At 52.5% G+C, this 19,859-nt stretch overlaps 1 protein-coding gene across 11 annotated transcripts in view; it reads left to right on the top strand.

Annotated features, from left to right (window-relative positions):
- The window catches only part of PPP6R1 (protein phosphatase 6 regulatory subunit 1), a 1,126,148-nt gene that overhangs the window by 964,819 nt on the left and 141,470 nt on the right, over window positions 1–19,859 (top strand). For all 11 annotated transcript variants that reach the window (XM_078655037.1, XM_078655034.1, XM_078655036.1 and 8 more), the window contains 2 exons: window positions 10,528–10,723; window positions 10,893–11,048. In XM_078655037.1, coding sequence (XP_078511163.1) covers window positions 10,528–10,723; window positions 10,893–11,048 — 352 coding nt within the window. The remainder of the gene's footprint in view (window positions 1–10,527; window positions 10,724–10,892; window positions 11,049–19,859) is intronic.

The raw sequence follows: 19,859 nt of genomic DNA, 5'->3' as shown, positions 1-19,859 counted from the left end.
TTCCTGGTTTCTGAGCGCTGCTTGCGCTGACAAACTGGAGAAGGCGGGGCCAGCTGTCGTAGGGAGGAACTCACTTACTACTCGCCGGAACCCCGTTTACTCAACTAGCCGCTGGCGAGCCAGACATGTCTGCAGGGACAAAAGCCGGTCACTGAGCTCAAGTGGAAGTGGAAACATTGTTCATGCACCCTGTGATTCTCTGCACGCAGGGACCCGTCTTGCTCGCTCCCCTCCTCTCCCCGGCGGGAGCGCTTCAATGGAAGCTTATTTCGGGCGCTAAGAGTGGAAGGGGGAGGTATCAGGGGGCCAGCTCGCCAGGTCTGCCTGCTGCATTAGGATCTCCCCACTCTTCAGCTGGGTGGCTAAGGTATGACTTTTCTTTAACGTGTTTCAGAATGATGTAAGTTGCGCATGCAATTCACCTACACCGGGGTGTAGACCTATAGGAAAATTGTTTGGACTGGCTGATTTAAGATGCAGTGTATCGCTTTTTAATTCACTATATTTTCAGAAGCTTTCGTGCTTTTTAAACCACTTTAAACATTGAGGTTAAATGAATAGTTGCCTTTATCGGAATAAAATAAAATAAATACAACGCCGCTATTTTTCTATTATCTGTCAAGAAATATGTAAACTGTTTTGATGAGATATGGTAACCGCAGAGCAAAGCTGAACACAGATCACTTTGCCATGATGCACAATGCAGATTAACTCTGTCGCTGCTGGGGTGTTATCGCACTTATGAGTCTGAGCTTGTTTTTTTAAAAGTAGACTATAGGTTGTTCAGGCACAAGTTCCTCTTTGGTATCTTTGTGCACCCATGCAAACTATTTTTGATCGACATATTCAGGACCATGTGTTGGTTCCAAACTTCCAGCAATATCTCATTGCTGCCCGAAAATATTATGCAACATGTGGAGATACTTTCTTTTTGAAATACATCTTCTCAATGTTGTGTGGTATTTCTCAAATGGACAGACCTAAACCCTGGAAAGCTAACCAAGGCAATGTAACTCTGAATGCCTGGAGTTCAGCAGTGCCAAATATGTGTGGGTTTTTCATGGGGTGCTCCAAACAGAGGCTGGCCATGCACAGGTCGAACGTGGTCTTATTCTAGTAAAAACAGTCCGACCTGAACTGCCAGGCCAAGTCCCCCCCTCCCCCAAATACGTGGTCACCAGCAATCCCAGACTGCTGCAGCACTGGCTCTCTTCAATAGGGTTTTGTTTGAGTCCTGTGGCACATGGAGCATGCGCCCCTCTCCTGGTCAGACCAGTCACACTTATGGTGTCTCATATAGTAAATCGAAAAAAGTGATGGATCGAATGCTTTGATCTCCGCTACTGGTCATTTACTGTGTCCACATCCCAGTTAATCATTTATTGTTCACTATGCCACTCCAGACTGAAAACATCTATTTGCAAATCGGATTTGGTCGTGCTATAATGGGAAGAGCAAAGCCTTAATTGCTGGGTCTCATGCTGTGTAGACTGGAAGACAAGTAGTCCCAGAAAGCTGGTTATATGCACCAGTGTTTCTGTTTACTCTTCTGTGCGTGACTTTGTAAAAACAGTCTAGTGACCAGTTGTAAGTCCCACCCTCTAGGTGTTGATCGCCCCTCAGTCTGAGCCACCGGTTCTGTGCTATAGTGGCACTCTGTGTAGGTAGGGAGAGCATGGGAAAATCTGTTGAGTGACAAGCTGGATTCTTATTTGTTCTAGGTGATTAAAGCTTTGGGACTGACTTGCCAGTTTCTAGGCTCTTTTTAGGTGCTTATGCACTCTAAACCCAGTCTTCCTAAGTATCTGCAGCTCCTGAGATGGCATCCTTCAGCCAGCCTGGGCTCTACATGCTTGCAGCATTTCATCAGAACACATGTGCAGCCCTCTGGTGAATATTTGGCCAGTCCGTACACAGTAGGCCTCGCCCTTTTAATGTGGCAAGAGCGCTGGAGTGTCTATCTCTTTACCATGAAATCCACCTGTTTGAATTGGAACGCCTGTGATCTGTTGAAAAGCTTATACCCAGAGGTGTCATAAGCTCTTGAGGCCCATGTGCTTTTAACAACTCTTCTGTGTGTGGGCGTCAAGAAAGCTGTGGAGATCTGCTGTAAGCCCTGTTCTTCCAAGTTTGCAAAGGGTTTCCTCACCTGTCACCGGGCTGCACCTGCGCTCAGCTGCTTTGCTATGCTTGATGGGATATGAATGCACCAGAATTGCCTCACTGAAAGCCCTGTCCGAGCTCTTGACCCATAATCCATCTGCCACCAGTTCTACCTTCTATTAGCTGCTTTTCTGTGCTTGGCAGTGGTGTATGGATGGGGGTTCCTGTAACTTGATGAAAGCCTCCATAGCTTTGTGTGTTTAGAACTCTTGACCCTGCATTCCTGAGCCCCCAGTTCTTCCTCCTTTGAACTGCTTTTCTGGGCACGAACTCAAGTTGTAGGCGCAGCTCTGTGGTGACCTACTGTAATTCTCTTCACATTCAACAGCCCTTATTTTCTATAGCTTCTGCGATCTCATGAACGTCCATTGCCTACAAATGGTCTCCATTACACTTCTGTATGCCTTTGTGTGCATGACATTAGGATATGGTTGAAGCTTTTTGATCTTCTCTTCGCTTCATCCTCTGCGTGTGACACCTCTGAGCCTGTAGCTCTCTGTCCAAGGTTTTAGCTTTTTTTGTTGTGCTTCATCAGGACTGTGTTATGCAGCAACCTCGTGTCTAGTCACACACATTGTGAGGCTCTGGGTGTGTGTGTGTGTGTGTGGCTCTGGGTGTGTGTGTGTGTGTGTGGCTCTGGGTGTGTGTGGGTGTGGGTGTGGGTGTGTGTGGCTCTGGGTGGGTGTGGGTGTGTGTGGCTCTGGGTGTGTGTGTGTGGCTCTGGGTGTGTGTGTGTTTGTGGCTCTGGGTGTGTGTGTGTGGCTCTGGATGTGTGTGTGTGGCTCTGGATGTGTGTGTGTGGCTCTGGGTGTGTGTGTGGCTCTGGGTGTGTGTGTGGCTCTGGGTGGGTGTGTGGCTGGCTCTGGGTGTGTGTGTGTGGTGGTAATTGCTGTCTGCTGAGCTCGTCCAGTAGGGTACAATAGGTCTTACATTTGCGAGAGATTAAGCTGTTGGCAATGTAAATGACAATGCCATTTATTTATCTGTTTTCAAAACCAACACATAAATAAAAATGTGTCAATTACAATGCCAATAGCTCTAACTTTTGCAAAGGCAAAACCGTTGCATTGTAAATGCTTGTTTAGGTTTCGCCTGGCGATCCGCTGCGCAGCAGCGTTCGCACAGGCGAAATCTAATGTTAGAGCAGTATGGGGGACTTGAACCCGCCCCTTCTTCCATTGGCCAGCTCCATATATGGAGGCTAGCCATTGGAAGACATCGTTGTCAATCACTTTGTTTCAAGTCCCGCCCCCACACCCTCCCTCTTGCCGTCCCGTTGTCCGTGCCTTCTCGAAGTTCTCCCTCCCGCCCGCCCACTGTCCGTGCCTCCTCCCTCCCGCCCGCTGTCCGTGTTCGATGCTGTCCAACCTATCTATGAACTTTAAGTTAATCCGAGCCTACCTCGTCTTGTTTATCCCCCGCCCTCCCTCCCGTTGTCCTGCCTTCTCCCTCCCGCCCGCCCGGCCACTGTCCGTGCCTCCTCCCTCCCGCCCACTGTCTGTGTTCGATGCTGTGAGGAAGGCCCTGCCAAGCTGCTCAGGTACAGACTCGGCTGTCATAGCCCGGGGGGGTCGGAGACAACTTGGGGCTCTTGGTGGGGGTGACGCAGTGGACAGGCAGGGTGGAGGGGATATCGAGAGAAAGGGAGGGCGGTCGTGATGAAGGCAAGGATGGGGAGGAGTGAATGGAGAGCGGGTAGGGGGTTCGAGTGATACCGGGGCTGGAGGGAGAGTAACGGGGGACGGAGGCTGATGGTATGGAGAGCTGGAAACAGATGCAGGCTACAGTGAGAATTAGATCCGGCTGGGGTTAGAAATACGCATCAGTTATTCCTGTGATGTGATATCATCTGTATATTGTGCAAAACGTGTCAACAGATTTAAAGTACAACATTTAAATTATTTAAAATTCAAATGGCCAAAACGTGAAACTGTGATTTAATCTGTCTTTTGCAGCGATGGCGTGGTTTATCCGCCGTCCTGAGCCTGAGTTAGTCTAGCTTCGATAGCATAAATAGTCTGTCTTCTAGTGTGTTCGCCTTCTTTGTCGTCCTCTTGGTTCAGTCTGTCTTCCATGTCTACAGGGCTGGATTGGTAGTTCGACTGTGTTTGGTGCAAGGGCCGGCATCTCTCTTCTAGTTGGGGATGCAAAAAGTTCTTCCCCTTGGTTATTGATTACGCCGCCATGGGTCTGAAGCTTCCAGCAGATGACAGTCCAGTGCGGGTGTCTGTGCGTGTGCGGCCGCTGCTGCCCGTAGAGGTGCTCCGTGGACACCAGCCTTGTCTGCGGGTGGGACCGCAGGAGCTCACTCTGGGACGGGACCACACTTTCCGTTTCCACCAAGTCTTCGGGGCTGAGACCCCCAACCAGGAGGCCGTGTACTCAGCATGCGTGCAACCACTGGTGCAGTCTTTCTTTCAGGGCTACAATGCTACCGTGATCGCTTACGGTCAAACGGGTTCTGGCAAGACCTACACAATCGGGGAGGCAAGTGTGGGTGAGTAAAATATGTGATCTCTGTGCGTCCCACTATCGGTAGCTGTGTGTGAGCAGTTGATCTAGTCGTGCTTCCCACGGGTGAATATGTCATCAAGGCTGCACACTATTGTGTAGTTTCTGATGCATGTGAGCAGAGTTCCATTTAATGTGCATGTGATCACATATACAAATATTGGTGTATGTAAATAATGTTCCATTTCTGGTGCCAGCGATCAGCCTATCCTTTCTGGTGCCAGTGAGTTAGGTAGCCTTCTGTTGCAAGTGAGCCATGTTCCATTTCTAGTGTAAGCGAGCAATTTCCAGTTGTATTACTAGTGCTAGTGTGTTTGAGAGAGTAAGTTATAATGTTGCACTTTTTTTATGTAGCACAGTGCTCGCCATTTGCAAGCCATCTTGGTGCTGTTTGGTAATTTATTTTGCATATTTTTCTTTGCTGCTTGTGGGTTTCCCCCTATTTTTGAGTCTTTGTATCAGGGGTGTTTGTGTGCGTTCCAGTGTCTCATAGTACACGTGTCCCTCTCTAGCCTGTCCCAGTGACAGTATTTTCACTGTCCAGTGTCCATGTTACTGTCGCCTTCTCAGTTTTATCTTGTGCCCCTTGTCTCGTCCATATTTCCATACCATCATCACCTTGCCCTGTCATCAAAGCCTATGTCGTTCATGTTTGAATTTCGCACGTTTCACTTAATCTTGCACCAAAATACTGGTCGGGTGGCAACATTACAAGGATCACAAAAATGTAGTTTACCTATTTAAGCCCAGCTCCAAATTACACAGGCCACGCTACTTTTAGAGTGCCCCCAACACATACACACACTTTTTGTATCCCACTTAATACCCTGCTAATGTCCTTCCAGACTCCGATGCCTCATGCTTCTGGTGACTGTGGTGCCTTTCCCAGCACCATTGTTGTGGTGATATGAGAATTGGTAGCTCTCGCCTATCATCTGAGGGGTATCGAGGTGCCATTAAGCGTTTGTCACCTTAAATTCAGCATCTTTACAGCCTTGTTCCTTTTATTCTATTTTGGCATTTAGTTCTTGTTGTCAGGTGGATGGTCACTTGTGACCACTTTAAAGGTACACAGAGATGTCTTCTCAGGCCTCCGATACTAGACTGTTGTAGCGTAGAAGTGTGGGGTGGACTGCTGTGCAACTGTGAGTTGCATCGCATGTTTCAATTGTTACGCTGAATCATCAATGCCATGATCTTATTGCTATGTTCTGTGATCTTACTCATTGGCAAATTAAAACAAGCATTTGCAATGCAATAGGTCTCGCAGGAAAGTGTGAGCTATTGGTATTGTAAAGGACAATTTTTTTATGTGTTGGCTTTGAAAATATATAAATTAATTGCATTGTTATTTACAAAGCCAATAGCTTACACTTTCCTAATGCGAGTCCTATTGGCTATGGCAATGCTTGTTAGCAAGCCAGGACAGTGCTGTTGTGGTGCTGAGTGATGCTCGTGCATGCCGGAAGGGATGCTAGGCTGGCACAGCGGAGTCTGCGCCCTGGGTTCTCGCTCGGACATGCCCCCTGCCACAGGTGTCCGGTGTGCAGCCGTCCCTGTCCTGAGTGCTGTGGGCGCACTCGGAGCACGCTGGCCACGAGGATGCCGCTGGCTGCGCCGTGCTGGTCCTGCAGCGGGCTCTGCCTGAGCGATGCGTGCGTCCTCCCTCCTGACCTCTCCCCCCCGGAACTCCTCCGCCTCCCCCGCCCTGCTCAGCCGGAGCCAAAGCACAGACAGCAACGGAGGCAGCATGAGCCTGAGAGCCCCCAGCTCCTGCGGCCCCAGACTCGCCCAGCCCGGCCGGCCAGCACCATGTGTAAAGTCAGGAAGTTCACCAAGCGCCTCAGTAAGCCGGGCACGGTGGCCGAGCTGCAGCAGAGCGTCTCGGAGGCGGTGCGGACCTCGGTCATCCTGGTGAGTCCCATGCGGGGAAGCTGCGGGGCACGAGGTGGGGTACAGGCAGGGCCGCTCCTCCCCTGCGCACTGGGTAGAGTCACGCTTCGCCGGGCATTGTCCTGGGACGGATTGGGGAGGGCTCCTTTCCATTCCCTGAGGGCGGGGGGAGGTTGTGGGATAGCGCTTCTGGTACATCACCCATGGGAGGGCGCACAACCCTTCGTGGGTCCTCCTCACACACTGCATTTAGGGCACTTGTGGCTGTCAGGGCTGGGGATAGGATGCAGGGCGGTGGTTTCAGGGCGGTGCCAGCCTTTATTCGTAGTAGTGATACTGAGCCCCTGGGGCTCGTCTGCACACGGGCACTGCCAAGTATCTCTCCTGTGTTCTGCTCGCACCCTGAGTGTCCCGGAAGGGGTCTTTGGCTTCCTGCCAAACCCTTGCCCCTTGCTGTCATACCAAGCAGTTCTGGTGTTTGGAGGAAGCACTGAGAATCCCCACCCTAGAGCACGCTGACATCCGAGCGGAGGCACCGCAGGAGCCCCGGTGACTTCCTCCCAGTGCCGTTTCCTCCCGAGGCTGAAGGTTTCCGAGCAGCCTCCTTTGTCAGGCCACTGCATCCCACGCCCTGCTTCCGGACGCTTTCTTCTTGTGCTGGGTTCTATATACTTTAAAGTTGACACGTCACAGGGCCCACCAAGCAACAGGCACCAAGACTGTTATTTAAAAAGAAAATCTGTCCATTGAGCCGCAGTGTGTGTATGCGTGTGTGTGGCTCTGTGTGTGTGTGTGTGTGTGTGTGTGTCTGGGTGTGGGTGTGTGTGTGTGTCTGTGTGTGTGTGTGTGTGTGTGTGTGTGTGCAAATGCAATAGGTCTCGCATTTGCGAGAGCTAAAGCTATTGGCATTGTAAATGACCATGCCATTTATTGATCTGTTTTCAAAACCAACCCATAAATAAAATGTTTTTCATTTACAATACCAATAGCTCTAACTTTTGCAAAGGCGAGACCGTTGCATTGTAAATGCTTGGGTTTTTTTTGCATCAACTAGCAAAGTTGAAATAGCAGGTGGGCAATTGATAAACATGACTAATAGCCTTTGAGCAGGTTGATCTTCTGCATGACCAGTCTGACTATTAAGAGGTTCTCTTCCAGGGGATCCTCATCAATAGTCATAAGCATTAGAATAGCATAGCGAGCCTCACCTCATCTCCTGCGGGCAAAGGAAAATACAGTAAATATCATCAGTAAGCTTAGTTAAAAACACCAAGCTAGGATAGAGTAAAAAACCACTATCCGAACAGATTCCTCAAGGAGGCCTGGCCTACTTGAGCATCAGCCCTGGAATCAGACTCTAGGCAGTAGTGCCTCGTAAAAGTATGAACTGATTTCCAGGTTGCGGCCTTGCAAATTTCTGACATCAGGACGTCATGCAAGAATGCAACAGTGGCCGCTTTCCCCCTGGTGGAATGAGCCTTGGGAGGTAAAGGTAAGGGCCTTTTCGCCAGCTGATAAGCTAAGGTAATGCATGAAACAATCCATCTTGAAATGGATCTCTTAGCGGCTGGGAAGCCAGTTCTCATGGTGCCATAATTAACAAACAATTGATCTGTCTTCCTTATCTCTTTTGTACTCTGTAAGTAGAACTTAAGTACTCTTTTAAGATCTAAGGAATGAAGCGACCGCTCAGCTGGGGTGGCCGGATCAGGGAAATTGATAGTTGAGAATGGGAATACTTATATGAATGCATTTAAACACTATACATAAAGAGAAGCGCGGCGGAGGAGTTTTGACTCTCGACGCCGATTGTCGCCGGGTTGACGACGGCAGAGGAGTCTTGTCTCCCGACGCCAATCGCCGCCGGGTTGACGACGGCAGAGGAGTCTTGTCTCCCGACGCCAATCGCCGCCGGGTTGACGACGGGGGAGGATGAATCTTCTACGTCGACGACATACCTTTTCTCGACGGCGAGCCCGCTGTCGAGGGTCTCTTCTTCGATAAATGACCCATTTGAAGATCTTTTTTCAGCACCGAGCCCGACGCTGAAGCTGAAGGACGCGAGGACTTACTTCTAGAAGATGTTCTAGCCCTCTTGGAGCCCTTCTTGACTGGAGATCTTTTTCTTGACAGGCCATAGATACGAATTCGCTCTCTGTCTTTTAATGTTCTGCTGGTCAGGAGCTGACAGTGAGAGCAGGCCTTTGGGTCATGGTCTTCAGGGAGACAAAGGATACAGACCTCATGAGAGTCTGTTTTGGCCTTCTTATGACCACAGGAAGGGCAAGAGTCAAAAAGAGAAGACATTTTAAGGTGTTAAAAATGCCTTAATCTGTCAAAAAAGGACAGTCTCTTACTTCTAAAGATGTAAAACGTCGAAGTAAAGAGAAAAAGTTGTTGAAAGATTTTTCTGAAGAAATCAGAAAAGAGTGGAGCTGTGTTGCCAGGATCCTTCCAGAAGGAGCCGCAAAGAACAACTGACCTAACTGTCACCCCTGAGGCATGATGGGAAGCTAGGGGTCAGGAGCGCCTTAAAGGCACGGTGGCAGTTTATTGCATGCAGCTACAGGTTAGCTTTTCAGTCTTTTTAGACTGTGTTTGCAATGCAGCCTGGGAGCTTCCTATGCGTTCAGTGTTTTATAAGAATTTCTACTGTTTTCTGAGCAGTAAAACAGTTCCAAAACGAACTTTATTGTTGTTTCTCATGTTTCTAATGCATGTTATTCATGTATGGTGGAAATTCTTTCCAGCATGATTCAGCTCTAGTGTTTATTAGGCTGCAATTGCTTATATATATATATATATATATATATATATATATATATATATATATATATATATATATATATGTGGGGCACATATAATATAGTGTTTCCGGGGTCCCGCGAAAGGGCGGGAATATTCTAATGCTTATGACTTTGATGAGGATACCCCTGGAAGAGAACTATGATTACAGGTAAGTAACTAACCCTTCATGATAGGCCTACTGCACTAGTTTTGTTTAGAAAAGCCCAATGTCTGCCATTTGAGACTAGGACTGATGAAGAACCCTTTTTTTGTAGGTGGGTCTTATAAGTTACTTAGTCTGATTTAGGTTGTTGGACTAACTGAAGATGGATGAATTAATCGATTGCCAAGTCAGTGAATTTAGTGGGCTGGCTGCGTAATTGATGGATGTGTGGTTGCAAGTGTCTGGATGGACATGTCTGATAGATTCACATACTTTAATTTCTGTTTGAGCTTCTAATCTACCATACAAAATTAAAAACCAGATATAAAAAATCTACTTATTTAATCATTGTTCTGTGTGTAGCCTGTTCTCATTATACAGTCTGTCTCAGAGCCTATTAGGGGGAGATGCTTTAAACTCTACTCTCCTTAGACTTCCATGGCTCCAATGTTCTACCGGATGTAGTGTTGAAAGGGTTAGTGGTACGTTGCAGCGACCTTTCACTCTATTCTTTACCAAGATATCTAGTAAGCCATTGTAGGCCCTAATCATTTAATTGCATTTAAATGCGAAGTCCTGTGCTCAGATTTCCAGTGGGACGTAGGTGCAGGGGTGTATGGTACAGTGCCTCTCTGACTGCCTCGTTCTGGTTGAAATACTTATTTGCAGGAGCAAGAGATTCAGTGTTTGACCTCTGCGGGCAAGGAAAAGGAACAACTTTTTTGATGTCATGGTTGAGATTGATATCTGTGCGTGGTTGTGAGCGTTTGAGATAGGAAACTCCATCTTTTGTTAACCCTATGGAGCATAGGTGAAATATAGAACAGTCTTCTCTTTATGTATAGTGTTTAAATGCATTCATATAAGTATTCCCATTCTCAACTATCAATAAAAGCAACTCTACGTTTTGTTTCACAATTAAGTAGGTCATTTATTTAGGAGGTAGGAGACAACGGCTAATGTCTGTTTCAATCAATTGATCGATCATTTCTGATATTTTATCTGAACAGTGCCCTCCTCTGACAGAGCGAGCCATCAGCCAGAAAGTATAGCAGCTCCTTCCATTGCAGCAACAGACACTGGTGTTTCACTTGGCCCCTCCACTGATGAGATTAGTTCTGCAGCCACAGTAGCTTGTAATGGGGAGCGCGATGAGATGAGCAATCCACTTCCTCAAAATGCCCTTGACGCGCAGCCATGTCAAAGGTAATAATTAGCAGCTGGCCTGCACACTCCCTTGTTATTTTCTTCCTCTCCCTTTTCTTTCAGTCACTCTTTTCCATTCTCCTTGCTCACTAGCATTACTTGTGACATAACAGTAGTCACTTAATAGCTCGCTTTTATGTCTATCATACTAATATCAGTGTCCTTTCAGAGTTGAACACACCCCGTCTACCTCTGACTCCACACCAGCTGGCGGACCAACGTTGCAGGGTACAGATGATACAAAGTCTGGAGAAATAACAACAGGAGCAGAATCTGTGAAAGACAATCCAACTCCCAGTTCACCGCAAAAACCATCACAAGACAGGTGAGATATTGGAAACCATTATATCACTATACAGTATACTGTTTACTTGTGATACACTGTTTGCTATTCTTCTGCCCAGAAGGAGTCTAATGGTAACTAACAAGAAGCATAGTTGATCTTGCATTAACAGTACCTGTGAAACAGACATGGTGAAAATAATCTATCTGAAAGAAACAGGTTAGTATTAGATTCCTTACCTTAGCATATCCCCAGGCGTCAGACTGGATCCGGAAACGTTTGCGTAGCAGTACCCTTACGCGTCGGTAGGTGTCGTCTGCGGCTCCGCGTCCGTTGTCTGCGCCGTTGGTGCCGGAATGACGTCGCCGGAGTACTTAGACGCCGCCCTCGCGCGCTGATGTTGGTTCTTCTTTTTTCCGCGCCAGCAAGCGCTGATCCGGAAAAAGTTGTACCCTAGTCCATTTTTGACTAACTTTTTCGATACTTTTTAATCGTCTTTCGAAGTCTCTCGACTCCGACGGTGCCGGTAGGGATGTCCGGGTTCAAACCCTGCGTCGATTGCAACCGACTGATGTCGGTTACCGACCCCCATCGTCGGTGCCTTCACTGTCTGGGCCCCGACCACAACGACAAGTCCTGCTCCGACTGCCGGGCCCTGACGTCCAAAGCTAGACTGGAGCGGTCCCGCAAGCGACTCGAGCTCCGGAAGTCAGCCCCGCGCCGCTCGAGGTCCCGGTCCGGAAGGAGGTCGAGGGACTGGTCGCAGGGCCGGAGTCACCACAGTTCCGGTAGTCGTCATCAGTCTTAGGGCTCGAAGTCCACAGGTATGAGGCACAAGAAGTCGAAGAGGCGCCATCGCTCTTCTGACTCCCCCCCCCCCCCCCGCCTGATGCTTGCGCGATGCGGCCGGGGGTTCGGACGACACCGCCCCTGCGGCACCGCCGGAGCCGCAGGCGTCGCGGCCTGCTCCATACCCGCCGGTCCCTGGGCAGAACGCGACGCCGGAGGAGATCGAGGCCTTCCATGAGGTCGCTCGCTCCTCCGTCGGGTTCCGCGGCACCTTCGGGCCAAGCGGCCCTGACTGGGTCCCCACGCGGGCCCGGTGCTTCGGCCCCGGCGCCGTCGGGTGCTTCGGCCCGACGCCGTCGGCGACTTCGGCCCGACGCCGTCGGCGACTTCGGTCCCGACGCCGCAGGGCCCCGCCTGATCCGGAGCCGGGTCGTCGCCGGTCGACCTCACGACCTCGCCGGCCCCCATGGTGTCGCCCCCGGCACCGTCCCAGGACGACGCCGTCCCCGGTCCTACCCTCGATTCAGGTCCGGCGTCAGAGCGGCGCCGCTCTCGACGCCGATTGGAGACTTTTACTTCTATCAATCAATCAATCAATCATAACATTTATATAGCGCACTACTCACCCGGAGGGTCTCAAGGCGCTGAGGGGGGGGGTCTGCTACTGCTCGAACAGCCAGGTCTTGAGCTGCTTCCTGAAGGCGAGGTGGTCCTGGGTCAGGCGGAGGTGGGTCGGGAGGGAGTTCCAGGTCTTGGCGGCCAGGTAGGAGAAGGATCTTCCTCCTGTGGTGGCTCTTCGGATGCGGGGGACGGCGGCGAGGGCGTGGCCAGTCGATCGAAGTTGGCGTGTGGGAGCGTAGAAGTTGAGGCGGCTGTTGAGGTATCCTGGGCCTTGGTTGTGGAGGGCCTTGTGTGCGTGGGTGAGGAGACGGAAGGTGATTCTCTTGTTGACCGGGAGCCAGTGCAGATCTCTCAGGTGTCCGGAGATGTGGCTGCGACGGGGGATGTCCAGGATGAGTCGTGCTGAGGCGTTCTGGATCCGCTGGAGTCTCTTCTGGAGTTTGGCAGTGGTTCCGGCGTAGAGGGCGTTGCCGTAGTCTAGACGGCTGGTGACGAGGGCCTGTGTGACCGTCTTCCTGGTCTCGGTGGGGATCCACCGGAAGATCTTACATAGCATGCGCAGGATGTTGAAGCATGACGAGGAAACGGCGTTGACTTGTCTGGTCATGGAGAGGGAGGAGTCCAGGATGAAGCCCAGGTTGCGTGCGTGGTCTGTCTGTTTGGGTGCGCTGCCCAGGGCGGGGGGCCACCAGGAGTCGTCCCAGGCGGAGGGTGAAGATCCCAGGATGAGGACTTCCGTCTTGTCCGAGTTCAGTTTTAGGCGGCTGTTCATCATCCACTTGGCTACGTCTGTCATCCCTCCGTGTAGGTTGGCTCTGGCGGTGGCGGGGTCGTTGGTGAGGGAGAGGATCAGCTGGGTGTCGTCGGCGTAGGAGATGATGTTGAGTTTGTGATGGCGTGCGATGGCCGCGAGGGGGCTCATGTAGGCGTTGAAGAGGGTTGGGCTGAGCGAGGAGCCTTGAGGGACGCCGCAGATGACTTCGGTGGCTTCTGATTTGAACGGGGGGAGGCGGACTCTCTGTGTCCTTCCGGCGAGGAACGAGGTGATCCATTTAGTGCCTTCTCCTGGATTCCGACGTTGCTGGGGCCCTGCACTAGGGTGCGGTGGCAGACAGTGTCGAAGGCTGCGAAGAGGTCTAGGAGGATGAGGGCCGCTGTCTCTCCCTTGTCGAGCAGGGCTCGGATGTCATCGGTAGCTGCGATCAGGGCGGTTCCGGTGCTGTGGTTGGCACGGAAGCCAGACTGCGAGGGGTCGAGGTATCCGTTCGTCTCGAGGTAGGCGGCCAGCTGCTTGTTGACGGTCTTCTCGATGACTTTTGCAGGGAATGGGAGTAGCGAGATGGGGCGGTAGTTCTTGAGGTCGGTGGGGTCGGCTGACGGTTTCTTAAGTAGAGCGCAGAGTTCGGCGTGCTTCCAGCTCTCCGGGAAGGTAGCGGTGTCGAAGGAGGTGTTGATGATGTCTCGCAGGTGGGGTGCGATGACTGCGTCGGCTTTGTTGAAGACGTGGTGAGGGCATGGGTCGGTCGGAGATCCGGAGTGGATGGAGTTCATCGTGCGGATGGTGTCATCGGTGCTGATTGGGGTCCAGGCGCGGAGGGTGGTGGTGGGGGGCGGTGGTTCAGTCGTGGCGTGTGCCGGTTGGGGGCTGAAGCTGTTGTGTATGTCCGCGATCTTGTTGTGGAAGTAGGAGGCGAGGGAGTTGCAGAGGTCTTGTGAAGGGGTGATGTCGTTGTTTCCAGCGTTAGGGTTGGAGAGCTCTTTGACGATGTTGAAGAGCTCCTTGCTGTTGTGGGCGTTGTTGTCCAGTCGTTCCTTGAACGCGGTTTTCTTGGAGTCGCGGATCAGTTGGTGGTGTTTTCGGGTGGCGAGCTTGAGGGCAGTCATGTTGTTCGGTGTAGGGTCTCTGCGCCAGGCTTTCTCGAGGACTCGGCAGCTCTTCTTGGAGATCTTGAGTTCGTCGGTGAACCATGGGGCTTTCTTGCTGCCGGGTCTGCTGGGCGGGGTCCTCAGGGGGGCGAGGTCGTCTGCGCAGTTGCTGATCCACTTTGCGAGGTTGGTGGCCGCCTGGCTAGGGTTCAATACGCTGGTGGGGGGGGTTCAGGTTCAGGGAGGCCACGAGCTGGTCGGCTGTGATCTTGTTCCAACTTCTTGGTGCGAGCTGTTGCTGGTGGTGGTGGATCGTGGTCCTTTTAAAGCTGAAGTGGACGCAGCTGTGGTCCGTCCAGTGGAGTCCGGTGGCGTGGCTGAAGATGATGTCCTTGCTGGATGAGAACACGGGGTCGAGTGTGTGTCCGGCGTAGTGGGTGGGGGTGGTCACCAGCTGCTTGAGACCGAGGTTGGCGAGGTTGTCCAGCAGGGTGGTGGTGTTGCGGTCGTTGTTGTTCTCCAGGTGGAAGTTGAGGTCCCCGAGGAGGATGTAGTCAGCGGAGGGGAGGGCGTTCGGGCTGACGAAGACCCGGCCCCATCCTTTGAACCTGAGTACCAGGTGATGGGTGACGAGCAGGATTGGGAGGGGTCCGAGGACCCTCTGGCACGTGAGTGTCAGTCTTCTCAGGACTGGACAGGGGAGCTTGGGGAGGCCAGTGGTCTGGACACTTCGGCCGACACTAGTTTTGTCTCCCCTCCTACCGTGGCTACGGAGGAGGGGGCTGCCTATAGTGTGGTGCTGACGCGGGCTGCCAAGGCCTTGGGCCTTGAGCTCCCTGTCGCGGCCGTGAGGACTAACCTCCTCACTGAGGTCCTTAAACCGCAGGCAAGCTCGGCCGAGCCTCTGCTGCCTTTTAATGAGGCCTTGTCAGACGTTCTTCTGGGCATTTGGTCCAAGCCCGCTACAGGTCCGCCTGTAGGCCAGGCGCCTCCGCCCGTCTCCGGGCGACCCTTGCTTCCTGTCTACCCACCCCACCCCCGAGAGTCTGGTCATCCAGGCCTCTAACTCCCAGACTGCATTCCCGACGGCTCCCCCCGATCGGGAATCCAAGAGGTATGAGCTATACGGGAAAAAGGTATTCTCCTCCCTGAGTTTGGGGTTGCGGTCAGTCAACACCGCATGCCTCTTGGGCCGTTACACCCACTCTCTGTGGGACACGGTCGCGGACGTGCAGCCACAATGTTCGGAGGAGGTCCGGACTAAACTCGCCCAAGCCCTTGCGGAGGGTCGCGATGCGGCACGGTATTCCATCCGGTGTGGGCTGGATACCACAGACTCACTGGGCAGAGCGATGGCAACAACGGTGGTGATTCGTCGCCACGCCTGGTTGAGGTCCGCCAACTTTTCTGCTGATGTCCAAAACACCCTTATGGACATGCCGTTTGATGGCCGTCTCCTCTTTGGCGACAAGGCAGACCATGCGCTTGAGCCCTTTAAGGACTCCAGGGCTACGGCCAAGTCCTTGGGCCTCTCGGCCCCGCATCAGCAAACGGCTGCTTTTCTCCCCTTTTGTGGCCAAGGAAGGGGCGCCACCACACGTCCTGCCAGCCATGGGCCGCAGACTACCATCCAGCGCGGTGACAGACGTGGAAACCGCCGTGGCGGCGGTCGGGGACAACTGCGAGGCCAGTCCACACCTACCCCTGCAGCATCTGCCTCAAAACCCTCCTAGTCCGAGCTTTCAGGCCCATGTGACGCCAGTGGGGGGCAGGGTTCGCCATCACCACCTCCACTGGCGCGCTGTCACATCGGACAGGTGGGTGCTGCAACTCGTCCGAAGGGCCTACTCCCTCCCCTTCGAGGCGTCCCCTCCAGCCATGCCACCGCAGTACCACCGCGTGTCGGGGATGACTTGCAACTTCTACAAGAGGAAGTTACGGCCCTCTTGGCCAAGGGGCCCATAGAGCGCGTTCCTGGGCCAGAAGTAGGGTGTGGTTGTTACTCCCACTACTTTCTGGTACCCAAGAAGGGCAAAGGGGGCCTACGACCCTATCTTGGATCTGTGGAACGTCAACGGCTTCCTCCGGAAGGAGAAGTTCAAGATGCTGACACTGGCTCAGGTCTTAGCTGCCCTGGACCCGAGAGACTGGATGGTAGCGTTGGACTTGCAGGACGCTTATTTTCACATCCCCGTCCTGCCGGCCCACCGGCGTTACCTGCGGTTCACGGTAGGCCACGAGCACTTTCAGTTTACCTTGCTCCCCTTCGGCCTTACCAGCGCCCCACGGGTGTTCACGAAGGTGAAGGCGGTGGTCGCAGCTCATCTGCGCAGTTTAGGGGTTTCAGTCTTCCCCTACCTCGACGACTGGTTGTTGAAGGCAGGCTCACCCCAGACAGTCGTCGGTCAACTCCAGACTACAGCCGACCTCCTGCACCTGCTGGGGTTCTCCATCAATGTGCCGAAGTCACACCTGTGTCCCTCTCAGAAGCTCCTCTTCATCGGAGCGGTTCTAGACTCTGCGCAGTTTCGGGTTTATCCTCCCGAACAGAGGGTTTGTGAAATTCAGGCACTTATTCCGATCTTTCAGCCGTTATCCCGAGTCTCAGTCAGGTTGACGCTGGGGCTGATGGCCTCCTGCATCCTTCTGGTGCATCACGCCCGGTGGCGGATGCGGGCTCTGCAGTGGGACCTGAAGTTTCAGTGGGCCCAGCATCAGGGCAGCTTGTCCGACCATGTCTTGATCTCGGAGGGCACTGCAAGACCGTTGCAGTGGTGGCTCACGGACCGTGATTGGGTCAGCGGCAGATCCCTCTCCCTACCCCAGCCGGAGCACGTGGTTGTGAAGGATTCGTCCCTCCAGGGCTGGGGGGGCCACATGGGAGAGGCGGAGATCAGAGGCCTCTGGTCTCCGGCTGAGTCCCGGCTCCACATCAACCTTCTTGAGCTGCGGGTGATCCGGCTTGCACTGAAGGCATTCCTCCCCTCTGTCCGGGGCAGTGTAGTGCACTTGTTCACAGACAACACCACCGCCATATGGTACTGTAACAAACAGGGCGGGGTGGGGTCGTGGACCCTATGCCAGGAGGCTCTGCGCCTCTGGCAGTGGCTGGAACATCAGGGCGTGACCCTGGTGGTTCAACACCTGGCAGGTTCCCTGAACGCCAGGGCGGACAAACTCAGCCGTCGGTGCATGATGGATCACGAATGGCGTTTGAACTCGGAAGTGGCGCAAGGCCTCTTTCAGCAGTGGGGAGAGCCTTGGTTAGATCTATTTGCCACACAAGAGAACGCGCAATGTGATCAGTTCTGCGCGTTGGAATTTCCAAGGCGGCACTTGCTCGGAGACGCTTTTCGTCACGAGTGGAGCTGCGGTCTGTTGTACGCCTTTCCGCCTATACCACTTCTGCCCAGAGTGCTGAAGAAGATCAGGCGCGACCAGGCCCAAGTTATCCTTGTGCCTCCGGACTGGGCATGAAGATATTGGTATCCAGAGCTACTCAGCATGTCTGTCGATCCCCCGATTTGTCTGCCTCTTCGGGAGGACCTTCTGTCGCAGCAGCAGGGGGGCGGTCCTCCACCCGAACCTGTCCAGTCTCCACCTCCATGCTTGGAGATTGAGCGGCGACAGTTGAGGCCATTTGACTTGCCTCCCGAAGTCTGTAATGTGATTCTGGCAGCCAGGCGTCCCTCCACAAAGTCGGTATACGCCTGCAGGTGGAACAGATTTGTGGCATGGTACACAGCAAAGGCTGTGGACCCACTCTCTGCCCCCCGTTCTGAGGTTCTCCTCTTCCTTCTTTCTCTTGCCCAGCAGGGCTCTGCTTTGGGCACTATCAAGGGCTACCTTTCTGCCCTTTCCGCCTTCTTGAGGCTACCTGATCAGCCTTCTTTGTTCAAGTCCCCGATTGTTAACAGATTCTTGAAGGGCATCACTCATATGTTTCCCCCTGTTCCTTTCGTGATGCCCCAGTGGGACTTGAACCTGGTTCTGACTTACCTGATGTGTGCTCCTTTTGAGCTGCTTCATAACTGTCCTCTCCGTCTTCTTACACTTAAGACTGCTTTTCTGGTTGCCATCACCTCTGCCAGGAGGGTGAGTGAGCTCCAGGCTCTTTCCTCTAAACCTCCTTTCCTTTCTGTCTATCCGGACAAGGTTGTGTTGCGGACGAGACCCTCTTTCCTGCCCAAGGTAGTCACAGCCTTCCACATCGGGCAGTCCATCACCTTGCCCACCTTCTTTCTGCCTCCGCATCCCTCTAAAGAGGAAGCGCTGCTCCACCGTCTGGACCCAAAATGTGCTCTGTCATACTATCTGGATCGCACACGCCAGTTCCGGGTGGATGACCAACTCTTTGTTGGTTACGTGGGCGCTAAGAAGGGGCGGGCGGTGCACAAACTGACCATCTCTCGGTGTGTTTTGTTGTGCATCAAGGCATGCTACTCTTTGGCTAAGAAGGAGCCTCCTGTTGGGCTGAGGGCCCATTCCACTTGGGCCACAGCGGCTACTACTGCCCTGGGCCGGGGAGTCCCCTTGCAGGACATCTGTCAGGCGGCTATGTGGACCTCGCTGCACACGTTTGCAAGACACTACTGCCTGGACAGCCAAGTCCGGAGAGATGGCTTTTTCGGCCGTTCCGTTCTCCAGGACTTTCTGGTGTGATCATTGGTTTGCAGACCCACCACCGGGGTTGGTATTGCTGGGGTATCTATTCTAAGGTAAGGAATCTAATACTAACCTGTTTCTTTCAGAGGTACAAGTTACTTGCCTTCGGTAACGATATATCTGTAAGAAACAGTAGTTGGTATTAGATTCCTTACCGCCCCACCCATCCTCCCTGTTCTGCGAACCGATATCTAGGGTTAAGGTCATCCCCTTTCAGTGCCCTAGTTTCATGGCACCAGTGTTGGTTTTTATCATGGCTCTGCATTTCTGGCGCGGAAAAGCTGTGTATAAGAACTGACGTCGGCGCGCGAGGGCGGCGTCTAAGTACTCCGGCGACGTCATCCCGACGCCGACGACGGACGCGGAGCCGCAGACGACGCCTACAGACGCGCAAGGGTACTGCTACGCAAAAGTTTCCGGATCCAGTCTGACGCCTGGGGATATTCTAAGGTAAGGTATCTAATACTAACTACTGTTTCTTACAGATATATCGTTACCGAACGTAAGTAACTTGTGCGTTTCCATCCAACGTCTTGAAACGTCTTGTAATGCATAGAGTGAGGTTGAAGAGAAATATCAGTGAATATTTATCTGCAAATATGACCCAGAATAGGTCCTCGCCATGATGCACCACTATTACTATGACTGGGTCAGGGAGAGGGTCTACAAGGCTTTGGTTGAAAGTCCTGACACGTTTTTAGCATCTTTTACCAGCAAAGTGGAGTAGGAGTCTCCCTTCGCAGGGTTGTCTAACTTTATGGTTGCATTATCTATCTGGACTGAGTAGGTATTGTGAAAAAGTGCATGATAAGTTAATCACCACAAAGGGGAATACCACCTGCAAGCTGGACAAAAATTACTGCATCGTGTTGCCCAGTCAGCATGGCAAGAATTTCTAAATTGTACCTATTG

Source organism: Lissotriton helveticus, chromosome 7, assembly GCF_964261635.1.
Source record: "Lissotriton helveticus chromosome 7, aLisHel1.1, whole genome shotgun sequence".
Taxonomy (NCBI): Eukaryota; Metazoa; Chordata; class Amphibia; order Caudata; family Salamandridae; genus Lissotriton; species Lissotriton helveticus.
This window is presented reverse-complemented; position numbering and strand designations above follow the sequence as displayed.